General features: G+C 39.7%; 1 protein-coding gene across 25 annotated transcripts in view; it reads right to left on the bottom strand.

The window, feature by feature from the left end:
- The window catches only part of PIKFYVE (phosphoinositide kinase, FYVE-type zinc finger containing), a 96,555-nt gene that overhangs the window by 23,631 nt on the left and 50,564 nt on the right, over positions 1-22,360 (bottom strand). For all 25 annotated transcript variants that reach the window (XR_014829127.1, XR_014829126.1, XR_014829125.1 and 22 more), the window contains 12 exons: positions 20,982-21,089; positions 14,894-15,034; positions 14,121-14,247; positions 12,727-13,886; positions 10,188-10,288; positions 8,950-9,021; positions 8,225-8,396; positions 4,637-4,815; positions 3,010-3,123; positions 2,492-2,600; positions 2,233-2,387; positions 1,189-1,279 (listed from right to left, as the gene is read on the bottom strand). Coding sequence is in view for 22 of the 25 variants with exons in the window: in XM_013984434.3 (XP_013839888.1) it covers positions 1,189-1,279; positions 2,233-2,387; positions 2,492-2,600; positions 3,010-3,123; positions 4,637-4,815; positions 8,225-8,396; positions 8,950-9,021; positions 10,188-10,288; positions 12,727-13,886; positions 14,121-14,247; positions 14,894-15,034; positions 20,982-21,089 (2,529 nt within the window). In the remaining 3 variants the exon portion in view is untranslated. The remainder of the gene's footprint in view (positions 1-1,188; positions 1,280-2,232; positions 2,388-2,491; positions 2,601-3,009; positions 3,124-4,636; positions 4,816-8,224; positions 8,397-8,949; positions 9,022-10,187; positions 10,289-12,726; positions 13,887-14,120; positions 14,248-14,893; positions 15,035-20,981; positions 21,090-22,360) is intronic.

The following is a 22,360-nucleotide window of genomic DNA, read 5'->3' as shown; positions in this document are numbered from 1 at the left end:
ATGAAGGGACTTTACAATGTACGTACGTCCCAAATCAGTTAACCTTAAACTAGGGAGTTAACCAGGTAGGTCTGACCTAATCATGTCCTTTAAATCTGTGTCCAGAGGTCAGAGACAGAAAAATGCAAAGATGTGAACCATGAGAAGAATTCAACACACTGGAAGTAAGCTTTGAAGGTGGAAAGGGCCACATGCAAGGAATCCGGTGGCCTCTAAGAGTTGAAAATCACCTCTAGTCAACTGCCAGCAATTAAAGGAGACCTCAGTCCTATAACCACTAGGAACTAAATTTTGCCAACAACCTGGATAAGCTTAGAAGAGGACCCTGAGCCTCAGATAACAGTTCTAGCTGAAACCTTCATTTTAGCTGTGAGATTAAGCAGAGAAAACTTAGCCACACTGTACCAGGGCCCTAACCCACTGCGAGATAATAAATTTACGTTTCAGGAGTTCTCATCACGGCTCAGTGGTTAACAAACCCGAATAGTATCCACAAGGATGCGGGTTCGATCCCTGGCCTCGCTCAGTGAGTTAAGGATCTGGCACTGCCGTGAGCTGTGGTATAGGTCACAGACACAACTCGGATCCGGCGTGGCTGTGGCGTAGGCCCGTGGCCTGGGACCCTCCATAGGCCTCGGGTGCAGCCCTAAAAAGACAAAAAAAAAAACAAAATAAAAAAAAATACTAAAATAAATAAATTTATGTTTTAGGTCACTAAGTGTGTGGTAATGTGTTGTGCAGCGAGAGAAAACTCATACAGTTAAGAAAGGTTAATTAAAGCAGTGTGTAGAACCAGCCTGGTGTAGAGCCATTAAGGAAAGCTTCTCACTTAGGCATAGAGATTAAGAACACCCAAAGTGCACAGTAAAATAAATTAGGACTCCATTGTATACTCAGAGCATCCACAACTTCTGCTTTGTAGCACTTAATACCACCGGGATGCTATCCTCAGCGATGCCAGTAGACAGCAGCTTTTGATAAATGTTTCAAAGAAAGGAATTTTATTTTATTTCAGGCTAACATAAACAATTAACCCAGGTCCTATCACCATGAAACCTCACAATTTCAAAATTAAAAACTCCATTTCATAGTATTAATAATGTATTACACTACCCTTCTAAGGGTCATAAGAGAAATTAATTATATTTATACCAAGGAAAGCCCAAAGACAAAGCTACATTTTATTACCTTGCTTTCTTCCCCTTGTCTCAGTCTTCCAGGACTTGGAGGAACTGAAGGCCGCTTTCTACCCTTTTCCTGCTGGAAAAGATCCTGCAACCTATAGTTAAAGACAAAAGGGAAAAAAGAAGAATGTGGTTTTCTTTCTAATATCCTGAATAACGTTCACACATTTTCTCCGTATAGCTTCGAAACCACAATACTTAGATTTTTCTACTTTGATTGTGATATTTGAAAGCTGTACATAATGAAGACTAAATTTTCGCCTTATTTCTAATCAACTAATCAGTTGTTACTGATATGACTATAGTTATAAAGGAACAGCAAGTTATTATGACAGTATAACATAATGTAAAAAGCATGGGCATTAAAGACCAACAGGCCAGACTCAAGGCCCAGCTCTGACAATTAATAGCTATATGACTTGGGCAAATCCCTTCATCTCATAGAGCCAGTCTCCTCCTTTGTGAAATGGAATCAGTATACATACACCGCAGGACTCAAAACTGAATAAAAGAGTGAATGTTCAGCTAGTACCTTACTTAGTGCCTAACATAATCCAAGCACTCAAAAAATAAATGCTCTAACAATAAATGCTACAACAAACAAACTGTTCAGGAAAAAGTTTACTGAACTTTGTAAAAGCATTAAAAGGAACTATTTCCCCAAAATAAATATTTAAGTAGAAGTACAAGATAAACAAAATAACAGTTTCTTGAAAATCCTGGCCTAAAAACCAATAATCACTCCATGACATACTGTTTCAGATACAATCGGATTCAGCAATCACACATAAGGCAGGTATCTGAAATAGCACTGAAGGCTAGTCTCATCATTTTTTGTTTTAATCTTCACAAACTATCTAATGATGAGCATATACACTTTAAAGGATGAAAAGAAGTATAGGGGGGATAGTGGTGATAAAAATAATAGTTTCTTCAACCTGACAGTAAAAGCAAACATCCATAATTAATAAGGACACTTAAATCGAAAACATTAAGCAGGGCAAATTTGGCAATAATATGTAAGAAACGCTAGACTGCAAAGTCACACCTGCTATTCCAAGCTTGCAGCACTTCACAGAGGCTTTGTTTCTTGGCAATGAGTGACTCGAAGACTGACTGCAGTTGCTGAGGGGTCTCCACAGAGGAAGATAGGAGCCGAGCTTGCATCTTCTCGGTCCAGCTCTTGAACTCGCTTTCTTCCATCTACGAGGAACAGAAACCACTCTAGCAAACTGAGACACACCCTAAAAGGAACTCCTAACAAGTTCACAGCTAACTCTGGGGTTTCTGTCAGAGAAAGGAATTACCTCTTTCTGTGCAAAGATATCTTCCATTTTTTCCTCTCTTGTTTTGCTAAATGTATCAGTTTTCAAAGATGCGAGTCTTTCATCCACAGCAAGATATACCTGTGAAACTCTAACAATATAAACATAAATAATATTAAACACTTTAGAAAAGCTGGAATCAAATTTTCTAATCTCACATAAATAGAAAAAAGTGTCATACACAAATTATCTAATTAAGAATTATATATAATTTGGAGAAAAAAGACCAGAAAGGATGTACATCAGAATTTTAATAGTTGCTATGCCTGAGGGGGTTTGACTTCTTTTTTAATACTTTTTAAATACTTTACTAATACTTTAATACCTTCTTTGTCTAAATTTTTCCTTTCTTTGCATCAGGCATATACAACATACAGTTAAAAAAAACATAATTATTTATGTTCTCAAAGAAAGCTAAATGAACAAACCTGATACTTAAGAAAGCTTAGATTACACACAGCACTAAACAAAAAAAGATGACCAAAGCAAATAAAACTTACTTTTGAAAGAAGTCCTTCAAATCCTGAAGAAGGGACACTTTTAATGGGACCTGACGTTTAATGAATATTTTGGGAAGTGGAACACATACTTCAAGAAGCCGAATGGGAGAATAACTGAGAGGAGAAAATACAAGTAACAATAGAAAAGTGAAAACTAGTTTAAGATTTTGAGTAGAAGTGTATCATGATGGTCAGCTAAATCCTGAGGCATAAGAGATCATACAGTTTCTAAAAAATGGCATTTTGAAAGAATCATAACAATATTGAAGACGACTGCCAACCATTATAAATATCCTCCCAGTTATAAAAAGTTTTGTTTTTTTCTACACTGTGATGTCATCATTTGTCCCCCAATCCCACCCTCATGTGCTTTAAAAATAAAAATGACCAGGATATAAGCCTCCATGAACAAGGAGAGGGACTCCTTTCTACAATGAGCTTAAACAAAGGTATTTGTTACCTTCTCAGCTCCCAAGGATCCTCATCAGCTTCCTTTCCACCTGAAGTCTATGTTGTCTAGGAAATGCTATACCCCATCTAGGCCCTGGGTTCATGGTTAACAGTCCTAGCTTCAAAAAGGAGGTAGGGGGGCACTACAAATAGTTCCTGAAGGCTTACTATGTGTCAGATGCTGTTTTAGGTGCTAAAGATACAGAACTGAATAAAGGCCAAAATGACTGCCCTCGTGATTCAGGCTATAAACAAAAACAAATATTTAAAACATAGTTTACGCCAGATAGTAAGTGCTAGAGAGCAAAATAAAGCCGGAAAGGGAAGTAAGGAGCGCTAGGGGTGAGAGAGAGTCACGGCAGATAAAATTTGAACAAAACCTGCAGGAAGCAAGGAAAAGCAGGCAGGTCAGAGCAGGAAGAGCAAGTGCAGGTCTCCCAGGTAGGAGCCTACCTGATATAACTGAGTGGGGGAGCCTAGAGGCCCATGAAGAGACCTAGCTTTCTTTCACTCAGGGTAAAACAGACACCCACTGTGGGGTTTAGAGCAGAGGAGGGCCTGAGCTGATTTTCACATAACGGGACCACTCTGACCGCCTTGTTAAGAACAGACTACAGGGAGCATGGCCAAAGGGAAACTGGCTGAGGTTTACTGCAATAATCTAGTGAAGATAAAAGAGGCTCAGTCCACAGCAGTAATGGTGGAGGTGGTGAGACAGGTCCAGATTCTGGATATATTTTGAAGCCAGAGCCCAAAGGCTTTCTCAAATCATTTAATACCACAGTGTAACTACCCATTCTTCGAACTAGTGATTTTAGCTCTATCCAGGATATCTGATTATCCTTATGTTAAGTGATGGCTTAGCAAAAATTCTAACAAACTCTCTGATACAAAAACAACGTAGCAGCAAATCTACTAGTTTTGACTCATGACTCCACCACTTGCTAGCTCTATTTGTAAGCAACATGCTCTAATCGAGGGTAATAATACTACTTGTGTCTTGAAGGATTCAATAAAATAACACTGAAAGCTTTTTGCAGAGAGTGTTGCCCTCGGCATTTGCAAGGGTGGAGGTGGGGGAAAACACCCATCACAAATTAATTCGATCTAATAACAGCAGAAATATTACAAGCCTTCCAGGGAGTAACCTGTGTACAAGGCTGCTCAGACTTCTTACCTGAAAGACGCCACCATCTGGTTATAGGAGAAATACTGGTGATAATCATGGTGGATGGAGTGACCACACGGCTCAGCATTGGCTCTACGGGTATACTGGTGCCCATAAAACCTAAGTTCAAGGTATTTTGCAAATGACATGGACCAGGACTCGTTGGAAAGAGCAACAACTGGTGTTACCTGAAATTCAGGGTAAATTGCTTGTTATTTAATTACATATTGAGAATCTCTTCTTTAAAAAACAATATATTTTCTTCTCTAGTACAAATCTAATATTATCTGCCTGCAGAAAACAGGGGAAAAAATGTTTAGAGGTGGGTTAAGTCGAGGATGGCAGGGGAGAGCCATATCACTAGTAATCCCATCACCATCATTATGCTAGTATGACTGCTTTCTTTTTATACATGAACACATATATGCTTAGCCATGGTTTTACAAATAAAAACTCTTCTCTGTTATTAGTTTCATAACCTTTTTTTTTCTGTTTTACTGAGCAATATATCATAAATATTTTCCCACATAGAATATTCTTGTACAACTTGATTTTTAATGGCTATCTATTATATGGACATATATTTAACCAAATCCTACTGATATGCATTTAAGACATTACAAGTCTTTATTTTACTTTTTTATTTTTTTGCCTTTTAGGGCTGCACCGGCAGCATATGGAGGTTCCCAAGCTGGGGTCCAATCAGAGCTACAGATGCTGGCCTACGCCACAGCAATTCGGGATCCAAGCCATGACTGTGCACTACATCACAGTTCACAGCTACACTGGATCCATAACCCACTAAGCGAGGTCAGGGATCAAACCTACATCCTCATGGTTCCTAGTTGGATTCGCTTCTGCTGAGCCACAACGGGACCTCCAAGCCTTTCTTTAATGAACTTCCCTATGTGTATGTCTGTGTACGTGTGTATGTGTGTTTGTATACACACACATATATAAACATACACTTACAATTATCCATAATTATTTCCTTGGAATAAATTAATAAAAGTGGAAATTGACAGGCCAAAGAGCATGAACATTTATACAATCTTTTATATTTTTTTGCTACATTATCTCCTAAAACAGGTGTACTGGTTGACACAATCTCTAAAAGTATCTGAGAATATCAATTTCCCAACTTTCTTACCAATCTCAGGAACGACACATTTTTGAAATGTGATTTCTTTTTTTTTTTTTTTGTCTTTTGTCTTTTTAGGGCTACACCCACAGCATATGGAAGTTCCCAGGCTAGGGGTCGAATCGGAGCTATAGCTGCCGGCCTATGCCAGAGCCATAGCAACACCAGATCCAAGCTACATCTGCAACCTCCACCACAGCTCAAGGCAACGCCAGATCCTTAACCCACTAAGCGAGGCCAGGGATTGAACCCACAACCTCATGGGTCCTAGTCAGATTCGTTTCCGCTGCACCACGACAGGAATTCCTGAAATGTGAGTCCTTTAAAAACACATTCCACTTATTTTATTTATACTTCTTCGACCACTAAGATTTATTTGCACATGTCTACTGGCCATTTGGACCACTGTTTTGTCATGCCCTCTGCCCATTTTTCTATTATCATAGCTTATAGATATGTAATTAAATAAGTAAGTATAGTAATGTTTGGTCATGTATATTATACCTTTTTCTGACACATGAAAGTTTTCATTTCTGGAGTTGCCACTGTGATGCAGCAGAAACAAATCTGACTAATATCCATGAGGATGCAGGTTCAATCCCTGGTCTCACACGGTACGTTAAGGATCAGGTATTGCCATGAGCTGTGGCATAGGTTGCAGACACAGCTCAGATCTGGTGTTGCTGTGGCTGTGGTACAGGCCAGGGGCTGTAGCTCCAATTCGACCCCTAGCCTGGAAACTTCCATATGCTGCAGGTGTAGCCCTAAAAAAAAAAAAAAAAAAGTTTCATTTCTGCCTCTAACAAAAAATGTTTACCTTTTCCTTTCTAATATAACCCCAAGGGCATTAAAAAAATAAAATACAAAAAAGTGCATATTCTAAGCATGCAAGATACAAAGATCAAATCTAAGTTATTTATCTAGTTCACTGGTCATCCTACAGAAGGACACATATTCTACAATAAATATTGCCAGCTGTCTAACAGGAACTAAAGGCATATAGGAATAAGTATAAAAAGTAAAACCCATCATTGCAAAATTCATTTTATGGCTTCTGTGTGCTTTTCTAACACAGGAGGAAATATCTGGTGCCAATACTATGTTTTTAATACTCTTTTATTCAAATTGCAGCGAGGAAGTACCAAATTTGCCCTCCTCAACCACTGATATTGACAGAGATCATGCATTTTTTTTACTCTATAAATACCATATGTGCCTTCCAAAAGTACACTCCAAAATACGTCAGTTAAGATAACAAAGAAGTTGGAGTTCCCATCGTGGCGAAGTGGTTAATGAATCCGACTAGGAACCATGAGGTTGTGGGTTCGATCCCTGGCCTTGCTCAGTGGGTTAAGGATCTGGCGTTGCCATGAACTGTGGTGTAGGCTGCAGACGTGGCTCGGATCCCACATTGCTGTGTCTGTGGTGTAGGCCAACACCAACAGCTCCGATTCAACCCCTGGCCTGGGAACCTACATATGCCATGGAAGCAACCCTAGAAATGGCAAAAAAAAAAAAAAAGATAACAATGAAGTTAAAGTTGATACTTTGCTTATTGCAAACACTCTGGATTAAAAAAGCATATATTAAAAACATAATAGGAGTTCCCATTATGGTTCAGGGGGTTAAGAACCCAACTAGTATCCATGAGGAAGTGGGTTTGATCCCTGGCCTCACTCACTGGGTTAAGGATCTGGCGTTGCTGCAAGCTGCAGTATAGGTCGCAGATGGAGCTCAGATCCTGTGTTGCTGTGGCTGTGGCTGCAGCATCAATTTGACCCCTAGCCAGGGAATTTCCATATCCCACAGGTACAGCTCTAAAAAAATAAAAATAATAAAATAAAAAAATAAAAACATAATATTGGCACTTAATATTTCCTCCAGAGTTAGAAAAGCACACGGAAGAAATAAAACACACGGTCCCTTCCTCAAGAAGGTATATGAAAACCAGTAGAGATTAATTAAACACGGTTTCATCTATACCTCAAAATAGAAATGCTGGGATATAGACTCAAAGTTATACAAACACCCAGCATACTGTAATTGCTGTGCTACAAGTATGTCTCCTCCCTCCGAAAGACAGGAGCTATACATTGTTCTTTTTTCATTCCAAAGGCCTAGCACAATACCTGGCACCTTGACGGTGCTAAATGAGTATTTACTGCATGAATAAACAAACATAATCAAAAATTGCCAAAATATAATCTCCATATATTTTACTGAACAAGGTACCTATATTTTATACAGTGTCCGATAGATCCTAAAATGGAATCTTCAAGAAACAAACATTAAATGAAACATACAGCACTAGAAGGTAAAATAACTAAGAGCTCAATGACAAATAAAAAAATCCAAGATAATAGAGGCCACTTTCTCCCCAAAAAGAAAAAAGAACTACACAAATAAAAGAAACAAATGATATTATATAAAATATTACAGCAACAGGGTCCACTTACCTGTTTGCAGATTCTGCACCAGGAATAGGTGAGAATTGTATGCTGATATCCAGGGACTGGAGAATCCAATTCCTTCAAGATTATCTGCACACAGCCTTGGCCATGGACAAAGCGTCGAATGTGATGCACCATGGGGGTATCACAGAACATGCTAGGACACTGATAGGAAGGCCTTTGACAAAACGAAAGTCCTCACATTAACCACGAAACTGAGGAGCAATGTACAGTGAATACTGGCTAATCAGGACCACTGTGGAGACAGTGCAGCATCCTCTCTAGAGCAAGGATGACCAGGGGATGATCTCCACAGGGTACCACTTGTTCTGCTTGGAGCCTGCAGCTGAACATCCTGCCTCAACCACATCACAGTGATAGTTTCCACTTGTTGAGCACCTTCTATTTGCCAAGTGTTTCTAAAACATCATCTCACTTTACCTAGTAAAACTCCCGACATTTCTAGAGCTTGTTAATCCCTAAAAAGGGGGCTGGTAAAGATTCAAACACTTGTTCTTTGTCATATAAGTGGTAGTTGATAGCACGAAGACTTAAACCGAGGTCCTTAGCTTCTCTTGCCTCACATTTCAATCACTGTAAAAAGAGACATCCTAAAAAGACTTAGGGATTTGACCCCTAGTCTGGGAATTTCCATATGCCATGGGTGCAGCCCGAAAAAGACAAAAGAAAAAAAATCATAAATGGAACATAAGGAGAAAATATGTTCTTACCTGAAACAGTATCTCTCTAAAAATATTCCTAATGTAAGATCATTTTTTCCATAAAATTCCATTGTCACGATCCTAAAAAAAAAGATCATTCCTCAGAAACATATCATAGAATCAGCAAAGACATTTCTTGAGGTCTCAAACCGATACCTGTTAGATGTGCTTATAATACAGTATCAAAACAGGTGACATTCTTTTGTTGTTCCAGAACAGGTTTTTTTACCTCATCTGATAAAACAGGTTTGGACTAGCCACACTGCAGCTTCGTGTCCACTCCTAGTCCATCAGTATCTTATGGAACTACTGAATCAGGATGCATCAACTATAATATTAAATGAATAAAACTGATCTGAGGTAGGAAGCAGTAAAAGTTTCCTTTACAAAGCCTTAACCTGGTCTCTGCTCTCTAGTCTACACCATGACTGAACATGAAGAACAGCAGCTGATATTCCTCCAGGAGAGCCAATTCCAAATTTTATACTCAACTTATAAATGCCCACGAATAAGAGAGTTTGGCTATACACACCCTGTATAAACTCATATCCTATTCAAGCCTTGACGTAAACTCCCAGAGAAAATTCCTATGGGCTTGCCCAGCCCCAAGTCAGCCTGCTAGAGCTATACAGATGCTAGGATGCTAGAAGAATTCCTGATCTCACTGGTGGAAATAAGTGTTTCTGGTGTCCACAATTAAAATACAGAACATAGTCTGTCATGGAAAGTACTCCAAAAACAAACAGTTACATTCTACAGGATACGTTCTTTGCAAAACCAAAAGTAAACTATGTAATAACTGGGCTTTTGTGACTACCAAGGGAAACAAATCACATCACTATAAAACATGTTTCTACCAATCTACTCAGAATTAACTTTTAGAAGAATTAAGGCAAGACAGACTGATTATGAAAATGATGCCTAAAGAAAACCTGATGCCTTTGTTATCATCTAAATGCTTAAAACTAACCTTTATCTATCAACTTTCTCACTTTTATAATTATAAATTTCTCTTCCACCCCTCACATCCGTTTTCACTCTTACTTAAGGTACCTCCATTTACTTCTACCCATCAAGCAATGCAAACTGCATATTTGATTCACAAGTTCAAAAGTGCCATCAATTCACATATGACCAGCAGCATACCAATCACAATCATCTAATCACAGAGCCTAAAGGCTGAATTGTTTTCAAAGTGACTGGAATTCTGTCCTTAAGTGCAGTAGTGCAGAAGGATGGAATCTTACCAAGGACTGACACAGGCATTGGGGGCGTTGCTGGACTGGGCAGAGGAGCTGCTGAAGAGCACGCACAGTCTCTGGTGGTTGACGGGGTTCAGACAGTCCACCTGGAAGAGAAGGAACATGCGGACGAGCACTGGAAGTCGTGAAGCACTCCAACCCACAGCCCGCCGCCCACATCGACACATTCCACTCCATGGTCACTCGGGGTTCCAGTGAAGATTTACATCCACAAGAAACTAGACATAAGGAAGAAGAACAACTAAGTTTTTGAGGGAAAAGAACCCAAAAAGTTCGAGTTAAACTTAGAAATACAAACAGATGTATGAATACCTTATTTTCTTCAATACTTTTTTTCAAACAAAACCACCTTAAATTATTCTGGAAGCAAATAATTAATTAAATAAGAAACAGTCTAGGAGTTCTCATCATGACTCAGTGGTAAAGAACCCAACTAGGATCCATGAGGATGCGGGTCTGATCCCTGGTCTCACTCAGTGGGTTAAGGACCCGGCATTGCCGTGAGCTGTGGTGTAGGTTACAGACAGCCAGGATCCTGCGTTGCTGTGGCTGTGGCTTAGGTGGGCAGCTACAGTTCTGATTCGACCCCTAGCCTGGGAAATGTCATATGCTGTAGGTACAGCTCTAAAAAGAAAAGAAATGAGAGAGAGAGAGAAAGGAAGGAAGGAAGGAAGGAAGGAAGGAAGGAAGGAAGAGTGAGTCTGTATTGATAGCTGGATATAACATCAATCTGAGACACCCAGACATCTAAATTCTAAGGTGTTTATTTGTACTTTATTCCTGTTTTTGATCATAAAGTAACACCTATTTCTGCTGAAATTCACATAGTACAAAATCTATGAAGACGTTCACGAAGTACATAAAGCCTCTCCTCTGTTGATGCCGCCCCACCTCCCAAACTAACAGATCTGACTACATGGTTAAAAACCATACATTTTTTCGCTAGCTCACACATATATATACGTGAAAAAACCCGTAAGAACATAGAAAGATTACTCTGTTTTTTATAAAAATGCTACATATTTAAAGCACAATTTGCTTTTTAACACTAGAAAATATATCATGGGGAGTTCCCATCATGGTCCAGCGGAAACAAATCTGACTAGCATCCAAGAGGACGCAGGTTCAATCCCTGGCCTTGTTCAGTGGGTTAAGGAACCGGTGTTTTGGTGAGTTGTGATGTAGGTCAGAGACTCTGCTAGGATCCAGCATTGCTGTGGCTGTGGCGCAGGCCAGTAGCTATAGCTCCAATTCAACTCCTAGCCTGGGAACCTCCATGGGCCATGGATGTGGCACTAAAAAGACAAAAAATTAAAAAAAAAAAAAATTAGAGAATATATCATGGGCTCTCTGTGGGTCATTAAACAAGATCCCACTCATCCCTTCAACAAGAAACAATCAGAAACAGTGTTTCAGTAAACATCCTCATATGTATATTATTATAAAATATAAGCATCCTTATACAAAACGCTTATTTATTTCTGCAGGAATAGGTTATAAAAGATAGAATCCTGAATCAGAAATATAAACGTGCTCATGTAAGTTCAAAAGACCTCTCTATTATCTTTAATAAACTTACATAAATGTATAGAAACATGCATGAATTTATGCAGCCTATTAAAAGTATTTTTCCATACCTCATTAACCATGGCTTTTATCAGATTCCTTTTTGCCAATTTCACATAAAAATATTGCTGTACCATTATCATTTAATCTTTCCCTGAATACCAGTGAAATTGAACATCTTTGAATTTTATTAAACAACTGTATTTCCTCATCTAGAAATAGTAATGGATCCATGAACAAATCTTCCTTAATTTGCCCTTGATTTCTGTATGAAAAGTAAAAGGGCACTGTCATAGTTAAAATACAGAAACCTAACTTTTTAAAAAACACATCCATTTCCTACAATAAGCTTCCAACTCTTACTCTCACTCTCAGGACCATTAAAAGGATCACGGACATATTACACCACACCCAAGTCATCCTGCCAGAAATTTTAAGCAGTGCTATGCTGCCCCCTACCTCAGAGTTTTTCCTAGTTTACTATAAGCCTGGCCTGAAACTCTGAAAATCCAGTTTTATTACATTATATTTCTATTTCACTTTTTTTTTTCTTTTTAGGGCCGCCCCTGTAGCATATGGAAGCTCCCAGGCTGGGGCTCAAATCAGAGCTGCAGCTGCGGACCTATACCACAGCCATAGCAGCGCAGGATCTGAGCCACATCTGTGAGCTACACCACAGCTCATGGCAACACGGGATCCTTAACCCACTGTGCAAGGCCAGGGATCGAACCTGCATCCTTATGGATACTAGTTGGGTTCGGTTCTACTGAGCCACAACAGGAACTCCTATTTCACATATCTTAAAGCAAAACATAAGACAAAAGACCCAAGACCAAAAAAGAGAAAATGTTTAATAAATCGTCACGCAATTTGTCGTATTTGGTATTTTCACCCTGCCATAGCAGCGTTTTTCCTTATGTTCTAAACTGACACAAGCATGCAAAGTGGTCTTGCTTACCTTTGTTGACCACACTGCATCACTTGTCATCAACCCTTTCTCTTCATCACCCTCAGTTTTGCTTCCTGATTTGCCACTTGAAGCACCTGACACATCCTTCGAATAAGCAAAAGGGTCTGAATTTTTTTGCTGAATTCTTCCTCCTCTGGCCCGGTAATCGGCCAGCATTCTCCCCAAGCTCTGGCTATCACCCAGATGCTCAGCGATTCTGGTGCTCACGAGCTCGTGGGAGGGCAGGACTTGAATAGACTTGGCTTGAACACTTCCATTCATGCCCTGAAGGCCGGAGAGGTCCCTGAGCAGCTGCTTTTTCCGCCTGCTCTCCATTTCTTTGAACTCTTTATTGAGGAGAGGAGACCAGTAAACCTGCTCCGCAAAGTAATCTCGAGTAGAGCATCTCATCCCCTTCTCAGTTAAAAGGAAGGGCTCCCGGAATGTGATTACTGGGGAGATACAGAGGATCACATCTTTTAATTCCTGTTTAAAGGTCAGAGAATAAGTCTTTCGTTTATCTTCAGAAGAGGTAACTTCCTCGGTAACATACAGGCCAGTGTCATCCTGTAGAGGGTCTCTAAAGGCTCTCATCTGGCTTTTGGAGTCCTGCAGCTCCTCCGTTGGCTGCAAAGCCTCTGGCTGCTCGCTGCCTAAGACATCTTGTTGGTCGTCCAGATGGAGAGGCAACAATGATTCTGGGACCGATGGAAAGAGGGCACAGGGGGCACCTGCCGGGCAAGCTGCCATGGCAGGCTCTTGCTGCTTTAGAGAGGTGACATCTTGTGGTCTGCTTTTATTGTCCTGGTCACCCTTCTCAAATAGAGTCCTTGATTCTAACAAACTGCTGTCATCAGAGGGCACAAAGTCCGGAGGGAAGTCCGGCTCCCGGGGGAGGGGGCTTCCACTGAACGGCTCCTGTGTAGCCTCTTCATCCTCCTGTCCCTCAATCAGAGAATGGAAGGAAGGGTTTTGGGTTAATGTAGGAGGCATAGCAAATTCATCCATGAGGAAGGAGATTTCTAGTTGAGAATGATAAGCTACACAGATCATGAATATCAGAATCTCCTTAACTCGAGCCAGCTCATAATCAGAGCCTCCTCTAAGCTTGAGTGTACAGCCCAGGTGCTGTGGACAGCCTTCAAAAAACATCAGTGTCTTGGTTTGTTCTACAAATAAACAAACACAAAGTTAAGAAGGTTTAGGCGGCAACCCTGAAGTCCAGACAGAATTAATTCACCATCTTTACATTTACAAAGAAAAACCCTTAAGATCACCATTGCCTGTCTTCATTCAACCGCTGCTAACAGAATTTCCTACTAGCTCAACACTGTAATACTGACGACGTTACTCATTTCCTCAGGCCCCCAAGCTCAGGTTAATGTAGGCTAAAGATCACTCACCATTAGGCAACTGAAACATCTGCATGTAAAATTTGTGACAGGTACCCAGGTGGGGTTTTGTAAGCAGCTGGTCCATTGACATTACCAGATCACCTTGGGTCATCCGACTGATTCGTTCTAAAACTTGCTAGAACACAGAACAATGTGATATTACAAAATCAGACAGTGAAGAATAAAATTCTCAGTAAATTAATATGGAAAATAATAGGAATATTTAAAAATGCTCTCACAATGAATTTCCTTGATTTTAATAACTGTATGACTTTTATTACCAGATTAGTCTACACTCAGTAATCAACATATGCCCACTGAAATAAACCATACTCATACAAAAAACATTATCAAAAGTCATTTAAGCATCATGCTTTGGCACAAGATACTGATTCGAGGAAGGAGGTGGGGAACGTTCAGAACTAACCTCTAATCTGGAGACGGTACCTTTTCAAGGGAAAGAGCATTTTCTACTTACATGACTCCAAACAAAATGCAGCCTCCACAAATACTACTTGTGAACTAATGTCTGTTACACCTTAGGTCTTATAGACCCTATAATGGCTATGACATATGTATGAATACTACATTAATCATACTCTTCCAGCCTGAGATTCTCCAGTCTTTATAAAATTGCTACCATGCCCATACTACTTCCAATATATATGTTGTGGCAAAGAAACAGATAATCAAAGATCCCTGAATATCTACCATTCATTCATATACATTGAAAGCTGTGATTTTTAAAAACGATATAAAAAGAGCAAAATAAGAACACTCACTGATTTTACATTAATGACCAAAGTGATGCCATGTTCCAGTAACATATCCTGGGCGATCCGAGATACTGTTTTCTCAACTAGAACCAATGTGGGTCGAACGTCAACGATTCGCTGAACATAATTCTTCAAGAATTCCCTTTCCTAAATAAATCAAAAATACCACAGCTGGTACAATTCAAGATCTAGGTAGGATATCAGGATAGTTAAGCTATTAATATCCAAGTCAGCCTAAGTTTTCTTCATCCACAAACTACTATGAATATGTCCCACTAAGTAAACATTATAGTGCCAATGAATTAACTCATTTCTCAGGCCCCCTAATGTCAAGCAAAACGGTACTAAAGATCACTTACTATTGCTATAAGCAAACTAATTCAAACACAACCAAGAATATTATTTGTCATTCTAAACAGCTGATTATGCTGAAAAGAGTTTCAAGGGAAATCTCATTCTCCAACTCATTCAATTTTACTTTGAAGGATTCTGAGTTAATAACCTATAATATAAAAGCCAAAAATCCAATTCGCGAGCTCACAAAGGTTAAAAAAAAAAAAAAAGGTACACAGCTCCCCAAATGAAAGAAATTTCTAAGTGTTTTTAATATAGTTATAGATTCCCCCTTTTACACTCTGAAACTAACCAAAATATCTCTTCTTTGGGGTATCTGAATAAATAACTCTCTGACAGATGCTATTTCAGCTATTTCCTATTTCAATCTCCCAACAGGTAATAATTTCCTCCTGGAACAGCTATAGTTAAAAATTAAAACATATGGAGTTCCCGTCGTGGCGCAGTGGTTAACGAATCCGACTAGGAACCACGAGGTTGCGGGTTCGGTCCCTGCCCTTGCTCAGTGGGTTAACGATCCGGCGTTGCCGTGAGCTGGGGTGTAGGTTGCAGACGCGGCTCGGATCCCGCGTTGCTGTGGCTCTGGCGTAGGCCGGTGGCTACAGCTCCAATTCAACCCCTAGCCTGGGAACCTTCATATGCCTCGGGAGCGGCCCAAGAAATAGCAACAACAACAACAACAACAACAACAACAAAATTAAAACATAATGTTTAACACAATTTCATGACAAAAGCTTATTTCCAAAGGAAATGAATATTGTAAATAACAGAGTTAAAACCATGTAATTCATTAATTGTTTCATAAACCTTCTGGGCTCAGACAGGAGACCACCAATAGCAGGAAGGACGTCTGTCGATCTCTGCTCCACATGCCCCGTGTTTTCTGAGGAAGAAAACCACCGGCCATGGATAAGCCTATTCCCTGCAGTGAACCTGCCCTGTCAGGGAGGATATTTCTTCTCAGCCTTCTCTGTTTTATTGATAGAAACTGTATATTTTCAAATTCTCCCATTATGAACAAAATGGAATTTTTTCCCCCTGAAATGCATTAATTTCCTAGTCTGCTTACTAGTCTGTAATTTAATAATATTTAAAACGATTTTTTTTTTTCCTTTTTAGGGCTGCACATGCAGCATATGGAAGTTCCCAAGCTAGGGGTCCAATCGGAGCTACAGTTGCCAGCCTACGCCATGGCCACAGCAACGCCAAGGATCCAAGCTGTGTCTGTGACCTACATCACAGCTCACAGCAAGGTAAAATCCTTAACCCACTGAGTGAGGCCAGCGATCGAACCCCCATCCTTATGTATACTAGTCGGATTCATTTCCACTGCACCACAATGGGAACTCCCTAAAATGATTTTATTTGTGCAGCTCCAACAGAGAATAACTAGAATAAGCTGATTTTTTTTTTTTTTTAAAGATTCTGGCCTCTGGTACAAAGATACCCATTACATTTCCTCTCAGTTCCAGTTCCAGTCACCTGTTAGGACTGTACGTGAAGCGCCCTGTTAAAAAGGGAGCCTAGGCCAGGCTCGGCAAGGAAAGAATAAGGAGGAGGTAGGCCAGAACAGCAGCCGACCAACAGACCCGTCAGGGACAGCCCTGTGAAGAGAGTACGAAGCCACAGGCTAATTATTTCCTTGCCTTTTGTTTCTCATCCTCCTTTCTCTAACTATCCACCTTTCAGCTTCTTGTTTAATTGGTTTGTCCACACTAAGTGGACCAAAAAAAAAGAGGAGGAAAGAAAAGTCAATCAGTTGATACTTTCTATCAATTCAAACTAAAAACTTTAAAGTCAGGACTAACAATAAACTATGTTTTAAGACACTGATGCATAAGATGCTTTGAGTTGTAAGAATTAAATCATGTTTATTGACACACATTTGCCAGGGCATACCTCTCTAACAAGAAGATTTTAGTTTGTTAACCTGGCCATTAGACTGGAGTTACAATAAAGCAGACAAATTTAAATATAACTTTTTGTGGGAGTTCCCATTGTGGCACAGTGGAAACGAAATCTGACTAGGAACCATGAGGTTGTAGGTTTGATCCCTGGCCTCACTCAGTGCATTAAGGATCCAGCATTGCCGTGAGCTGTGGTGTAGGGCACAGACGTGGCTCGGATCTGGCATTGCTGTGGCTGTGGCATAGGCTGGCAGCTGCAGCTCCAATTAGACCCCTAGCCTGAGAACCTCCATATGCTGTGGGCGCAGCCCTAGTAAGACAAAAAGACAAATATACATATATATAACTTCTTTGTAACTTAGTATCTGTGGATTTCAATTACTAGTTCATCAGTGCCAAGACATACAATTTCACACATTTTAACATCACTGCAATAAAGATGCGTCTTGTAATCCATGTGGTTGTGATCTGAGCCTAGAAAAGTCTTTCACTGACACCTTCAGTGAGATCAAGAAAACTCCCAGCATCAAAGAATCCTAGATTCCATGAATGATAAGTGTGCTTCCCCTTACTCCTTGTTTCAGTTCTCACTGGAAAGTCATGGTAAACCAGAGGCAGAAGGAATGGTATACATGTAGTTGAAGCCTCTCATTCTGACTGATACATAGCTGATGTCCAAAAAGGAAACAGTCCCAGGGAACTGAGTTCCTTAAGCAACAGAAGAGTTTCCTAAACCATCGTGCCTTTCACCACAATTAAGTTTTTTTGATGGTGTCTATGCATGCAGAACAAAAACGAATGCCCCTCCCTCTCTTGGGAAAATGTACTCATCACCTATGAATTTTCAAGTAATGCTTTTCCTAAATGTTTCCGCTGTAAGAGGACATACACATTCCTGAACCTCCCATTTTGAACAACTGCAAGTTAATTAATAACATTTATGGGAGAAAAGAGGTTGGGCAGACAACTTTTAAAACCTATGCAACTTCACGTCCAGAGCACTGACAAGAATAATAATTGGTACCTTGACCAAGAATTTGGACAGCCCAGATGGGCAGCTCAGCATAGCTGGAGGCTGCCTCCAGGGAAATTTAAAATGTACAAAAGCCAACTGCTACAGTCAACTGGAAACGGAGCTCTGAGCAGTAAGCACCTAAGAGCCACCTAGGACGGGGGAGGGATTTCTCTGGGAGAGAATGCTTCCAGAAGGAGCTCACTTTTATTTCTTAAAATAGAGCCAAAAGGGTTCCTCCAGTCTGTACAAGGAGATGAGAGCTGAGGTTGAGGCTGAGGCTCTTTCCAACCGAGGGTTATAATCCTACTGCAGCTATTCTTGGCCTCCTTATTTAAGAAAAACCACACTGAAACAGACACAACTTCCATCTGTGTGTAAGCTACTTGGTGTTCTAGAAACATGTGTTTTAATAGCAGAGACTGTATCAAAAACCAGGTATTTCCATTGGGAACCTGTTTAAGTTAGAGAAATCCTTAAAGTAAATCCATGATACATATGAGGAGAAAAAACAGAATCTGGATTTTCACTTTTTCTTCATCTTCCCAAAAAGTCATTTGTTGCCTTTAAAACTTTGAAACTAAAAATAAGGATGACAGAGGTTTTGGTAAGCTCCTAAAGTGTAATACATGAATGTTTTTATAATAATTTTTTTTGCTTTGTAAGGCTGCACCTGGGCATATGGAGGTTCCCAGGCTTGCAATGGAATCAGAGCTACAGCTGCCGGCCTACTCCACAGCCACAGCAATGCCAGATCCGAGCCACGTCTGCGACCTACACCACAGCTCACGGAAATGCCAGATCCTTAACCCACTGAATGAGGCCAGGGATCAAACCCACAACCTCATGGTTCCTAGTCAGATTTGTTTCTGCTGTGCCACGACGGGAACTCCTGTTTTTTATAATAAATTTTTAAACTTAAACAAGAACAATAATGTTTCTTTGCCTGTCAAATTTAGTCAGCTAGAATGAGTTATAAGAGTTTGTAAGCATCTACAATCTCAGACATAAGACATGACACCATAAAACTTCTAGAAAAGAATATTGGCATAGCAGTCTCTGACATGCACTGTACCAATGTTTCCTTAAGTAAGTCTCCCAAAGCAATAGAATGAAAGTACAAATAAAAAATGGGGCCTTGGAGTTCCCGTCGTGGCACAGTGGTTAACGAATCTGACTAGGAACCATGAGGTTGCGGGTTAGATCCCTGCCCTTGCTCAGTGGGTTAACGATCCGGTGTTGCCGTGAGCTGTGGTGTAGGTCACAGATGCGGCTCGGATCCCGCGTTGCTGTGGCTCTGGCGTAGGCTGGCAGCTACAGCTCCGATTAGACTCCTGGCCTGGGAACCTCCATATGCCGCTGGAGCGGCCCAAGAAATGGCAAAAAGACAAAAAAAAAAAAAAAAAAAAAAATGGGGCCTAATCAAACTTATAAGCTTTTGTATAGCAAAGGAAACCACAAACAAAATGAAAAGGCAACCTACAGACTGGGAGAAAATATCTGCAAATGAGGAATTGCCATCGTGCCTCGTGGTGCAGCAGAAACGAATCCGACTAGGAACCATGAGGTTGCAGGTTTGATCCCTGGCTTTGCTCAGTGGGTTAAGGATCTGGCGTTGCCATGAGCTATGGCGTAGGTTGCAAACATGGCTTGGATCCCACATTGCTGTGGCTGTGATGTAGACCAGCAGCTGTAACTCCAATTTGACCCCTAGTCTGGGAACTTCCATATGCCATAGTGCGGCCCTAAAATGACAAAAAAAAAAAATCTGCAAATGATGTAACCAATAAAGGCTTAATTTCCAAACTATACAAACAGCTCGTACACTTCAATAACAATGACAGCCCAAAAAAATCAAAAAATGGGCATAAAACCTAAACAGACATTTCTCTAAAGAAGACATACAGATAGATGGCCAATAGGCACATGAAAAGATGCTCAATGTCACTAATTATTAGAGAAATGCAAATCAAAACTACACTGAAGTAGCACCTCATATCAGTCAGAATGGCCATTATTAAAAAGTCTACAGATAACAAACGCTGGAGAGGGTTTGAAGAATAGTACGGAGGTTCCTTAAAAAACTAAAAACAGAGTTGCCGTATGATCCAGCAATCCCACTTCTGGGCATGTATCTGAAGAAAACTGTAATTCAAAAAGATAGGTGCATCCCAGTGTTCAAAGCAGCACTATTTACAATAGCCAAGCCATGGAAACAATCCAAATGTCCACTGACAACTGAATGGATAAAGAAGAAGTGATACACCCGCACACACACACAACAGAATACTACTCAGTCATAAAAAGAGTGAAATAATGTCATTTGTAGCAACATGAATGGATCTAGAGATTATCACACCAAGTGAAAAACGCCAAAAAGAGAAAGACAAATATATGCTATCGCTTATATGTGGAATCTAAAGTATGACACAAATGAACTTTTCTATGAAACAGAAACAGACTCAAAAAGACATAGAGAACAGACTTGTGGTTGTCAAAGGGGAGGGAGGGTGTGGGGATGGATTGGGAGCCTGGGATTAACAGATGCAAACCATTATAGATGGAATGGATAAACAACAAGGTCCTCCTGTACAGCACATGGAACTATATTCAATATCCTATGATAAAACATAATGGAAAAGAATCTGAATATGTGTGTGTATATAACTGAATCACTTTGCTGTACAGTATAAATTGACACAACACTGCAAACCAACTATACATCAATAAAAAAATTTTTTTTTACTTTAAAAAGAATTTGCAAGCATTACAGTACACAAACATCCCTCCGGATTACTCGTTCAGTATAAGAAGTTCTTACCTGAAGCACAATAGGATCAATGCAAGTAAATTTAGTTTCTTCTCTGTAGAGATACTCAATGGAACACTTCAACAAAAGAATTTTTGGATTTTTAATAGAAGAATTCATCTAAAAAATAAGCAAACAGTTTAGGAAAATTTTGAACGTTTCACTTCATAAAACTCCTTTAATCACAAATTTAAATTCATACTGTTCATTATTCCTCTTAGATTACCTCATTACAGTCATATTAAATATTTTCATTTAGTTATTTTGTAGTATTCTCTTCTATTTCTTCAAAGCAAATAATTATTTTAGAGCAACGCAAAATTCTTCAAAAATTGACTTTTTTACCTAATCTTCCATGCTCTTAACTACTTTTCTTTCATTTCTAATGTTGCAAGAAAAGATAGTAAGCCCTGAGTAGCAGGGAGAAGGGCCTAAAGACAGGCTACTTCACAAACTCCCAGAGATCAGAAACTTTGAAAGCATAATCTAACTTTTCTGAAATTCAAGGAGGGTAGAGGAGGAAGAAAAGAAAAAAAAAAAAACTTCCAGAATATATTTTTAAGGGACTAAATTTCCAAGCAGTCATAAATTCACAAGTCAAATTGTGTAACAAAAAGTGAAAACAGAAAACATTAAAGCATATCCAGAAGGAGAGACTCAAACAACACACCCTAAATACACAACTAAGGCCACAGACAGAAGAAACGGAGTCCTGCAGTGGAAGTTTCTAACTGACCAAGCTTATCGGGGCCAAACCGGTAAGTGGTCCTGAAAACGACTCATCAGCTGGGAAACTACCGTCAGGGCTCTCTAAGCAACTACAAATTAAAGACTATCTCCAAACATGGTCCGTGCAGCAAGACAGTCATTCATGCATAGATGTCTACTACACCCACACACAGTTTTCAGTTCCAGAGAAGAGCACAACCTATCTATCTCTGAATCCAACAAAGATCATTAAAGTTCTACTTCGATGGATCAGTCTTCAAGGCTTCTCCCATACATTCTGCTCATGGTTCTTACTAACAAAGCAATTTCATATTTGCTAAACAGAACATATTACCGAGTAAACAGATAGATTAAGCCATATGAATTACCGGGCTCCTCAGACACTGATTAATTTGAACAAAATGGTGTTGCCAAACTAAAAACTCTGAAACTGAAGTGCTTTTTCAATAAGATTCTATGTATACAGATTTTGGATCCTTGTTATAAAATACCATCGAATCCAAACATACTTTTATTATCTATGGTCACTAATAACTTTCAGGAGGCTTAATGCCTTACAAAAAATAAATCATTAGCCTCTGCTTGGAAAAGAGTAAAAACGGGACTGTAGTTCATCCAGCTAGTTGCTCGGGCTAGAAATTTGCCTAAGTTCTCACTGTAAC

The sequence above is a fragment of the Sus scrofa genome, chromosome 15 (genome assembly GCF_054392235.1).
Source record: "Sus scrofa isolate SSC_HxYL_T2T_F1_AM1 chromosome 15, Sscrofa_HxYL_maternal_Yorkshire_Landrace_v2.0, whole genome shotgun sequence".
Classification (NCBI taxonomy): Eukaryota; Metazoa; Chordata; class Mammalia; order Artiodactyla; family Suidae; genus Sus; species Sus scrofa.
Note: the sequence above shows the minus strand (reverse complement) of the source record. Positions and strands in the feature narration are given on the sequence as shown.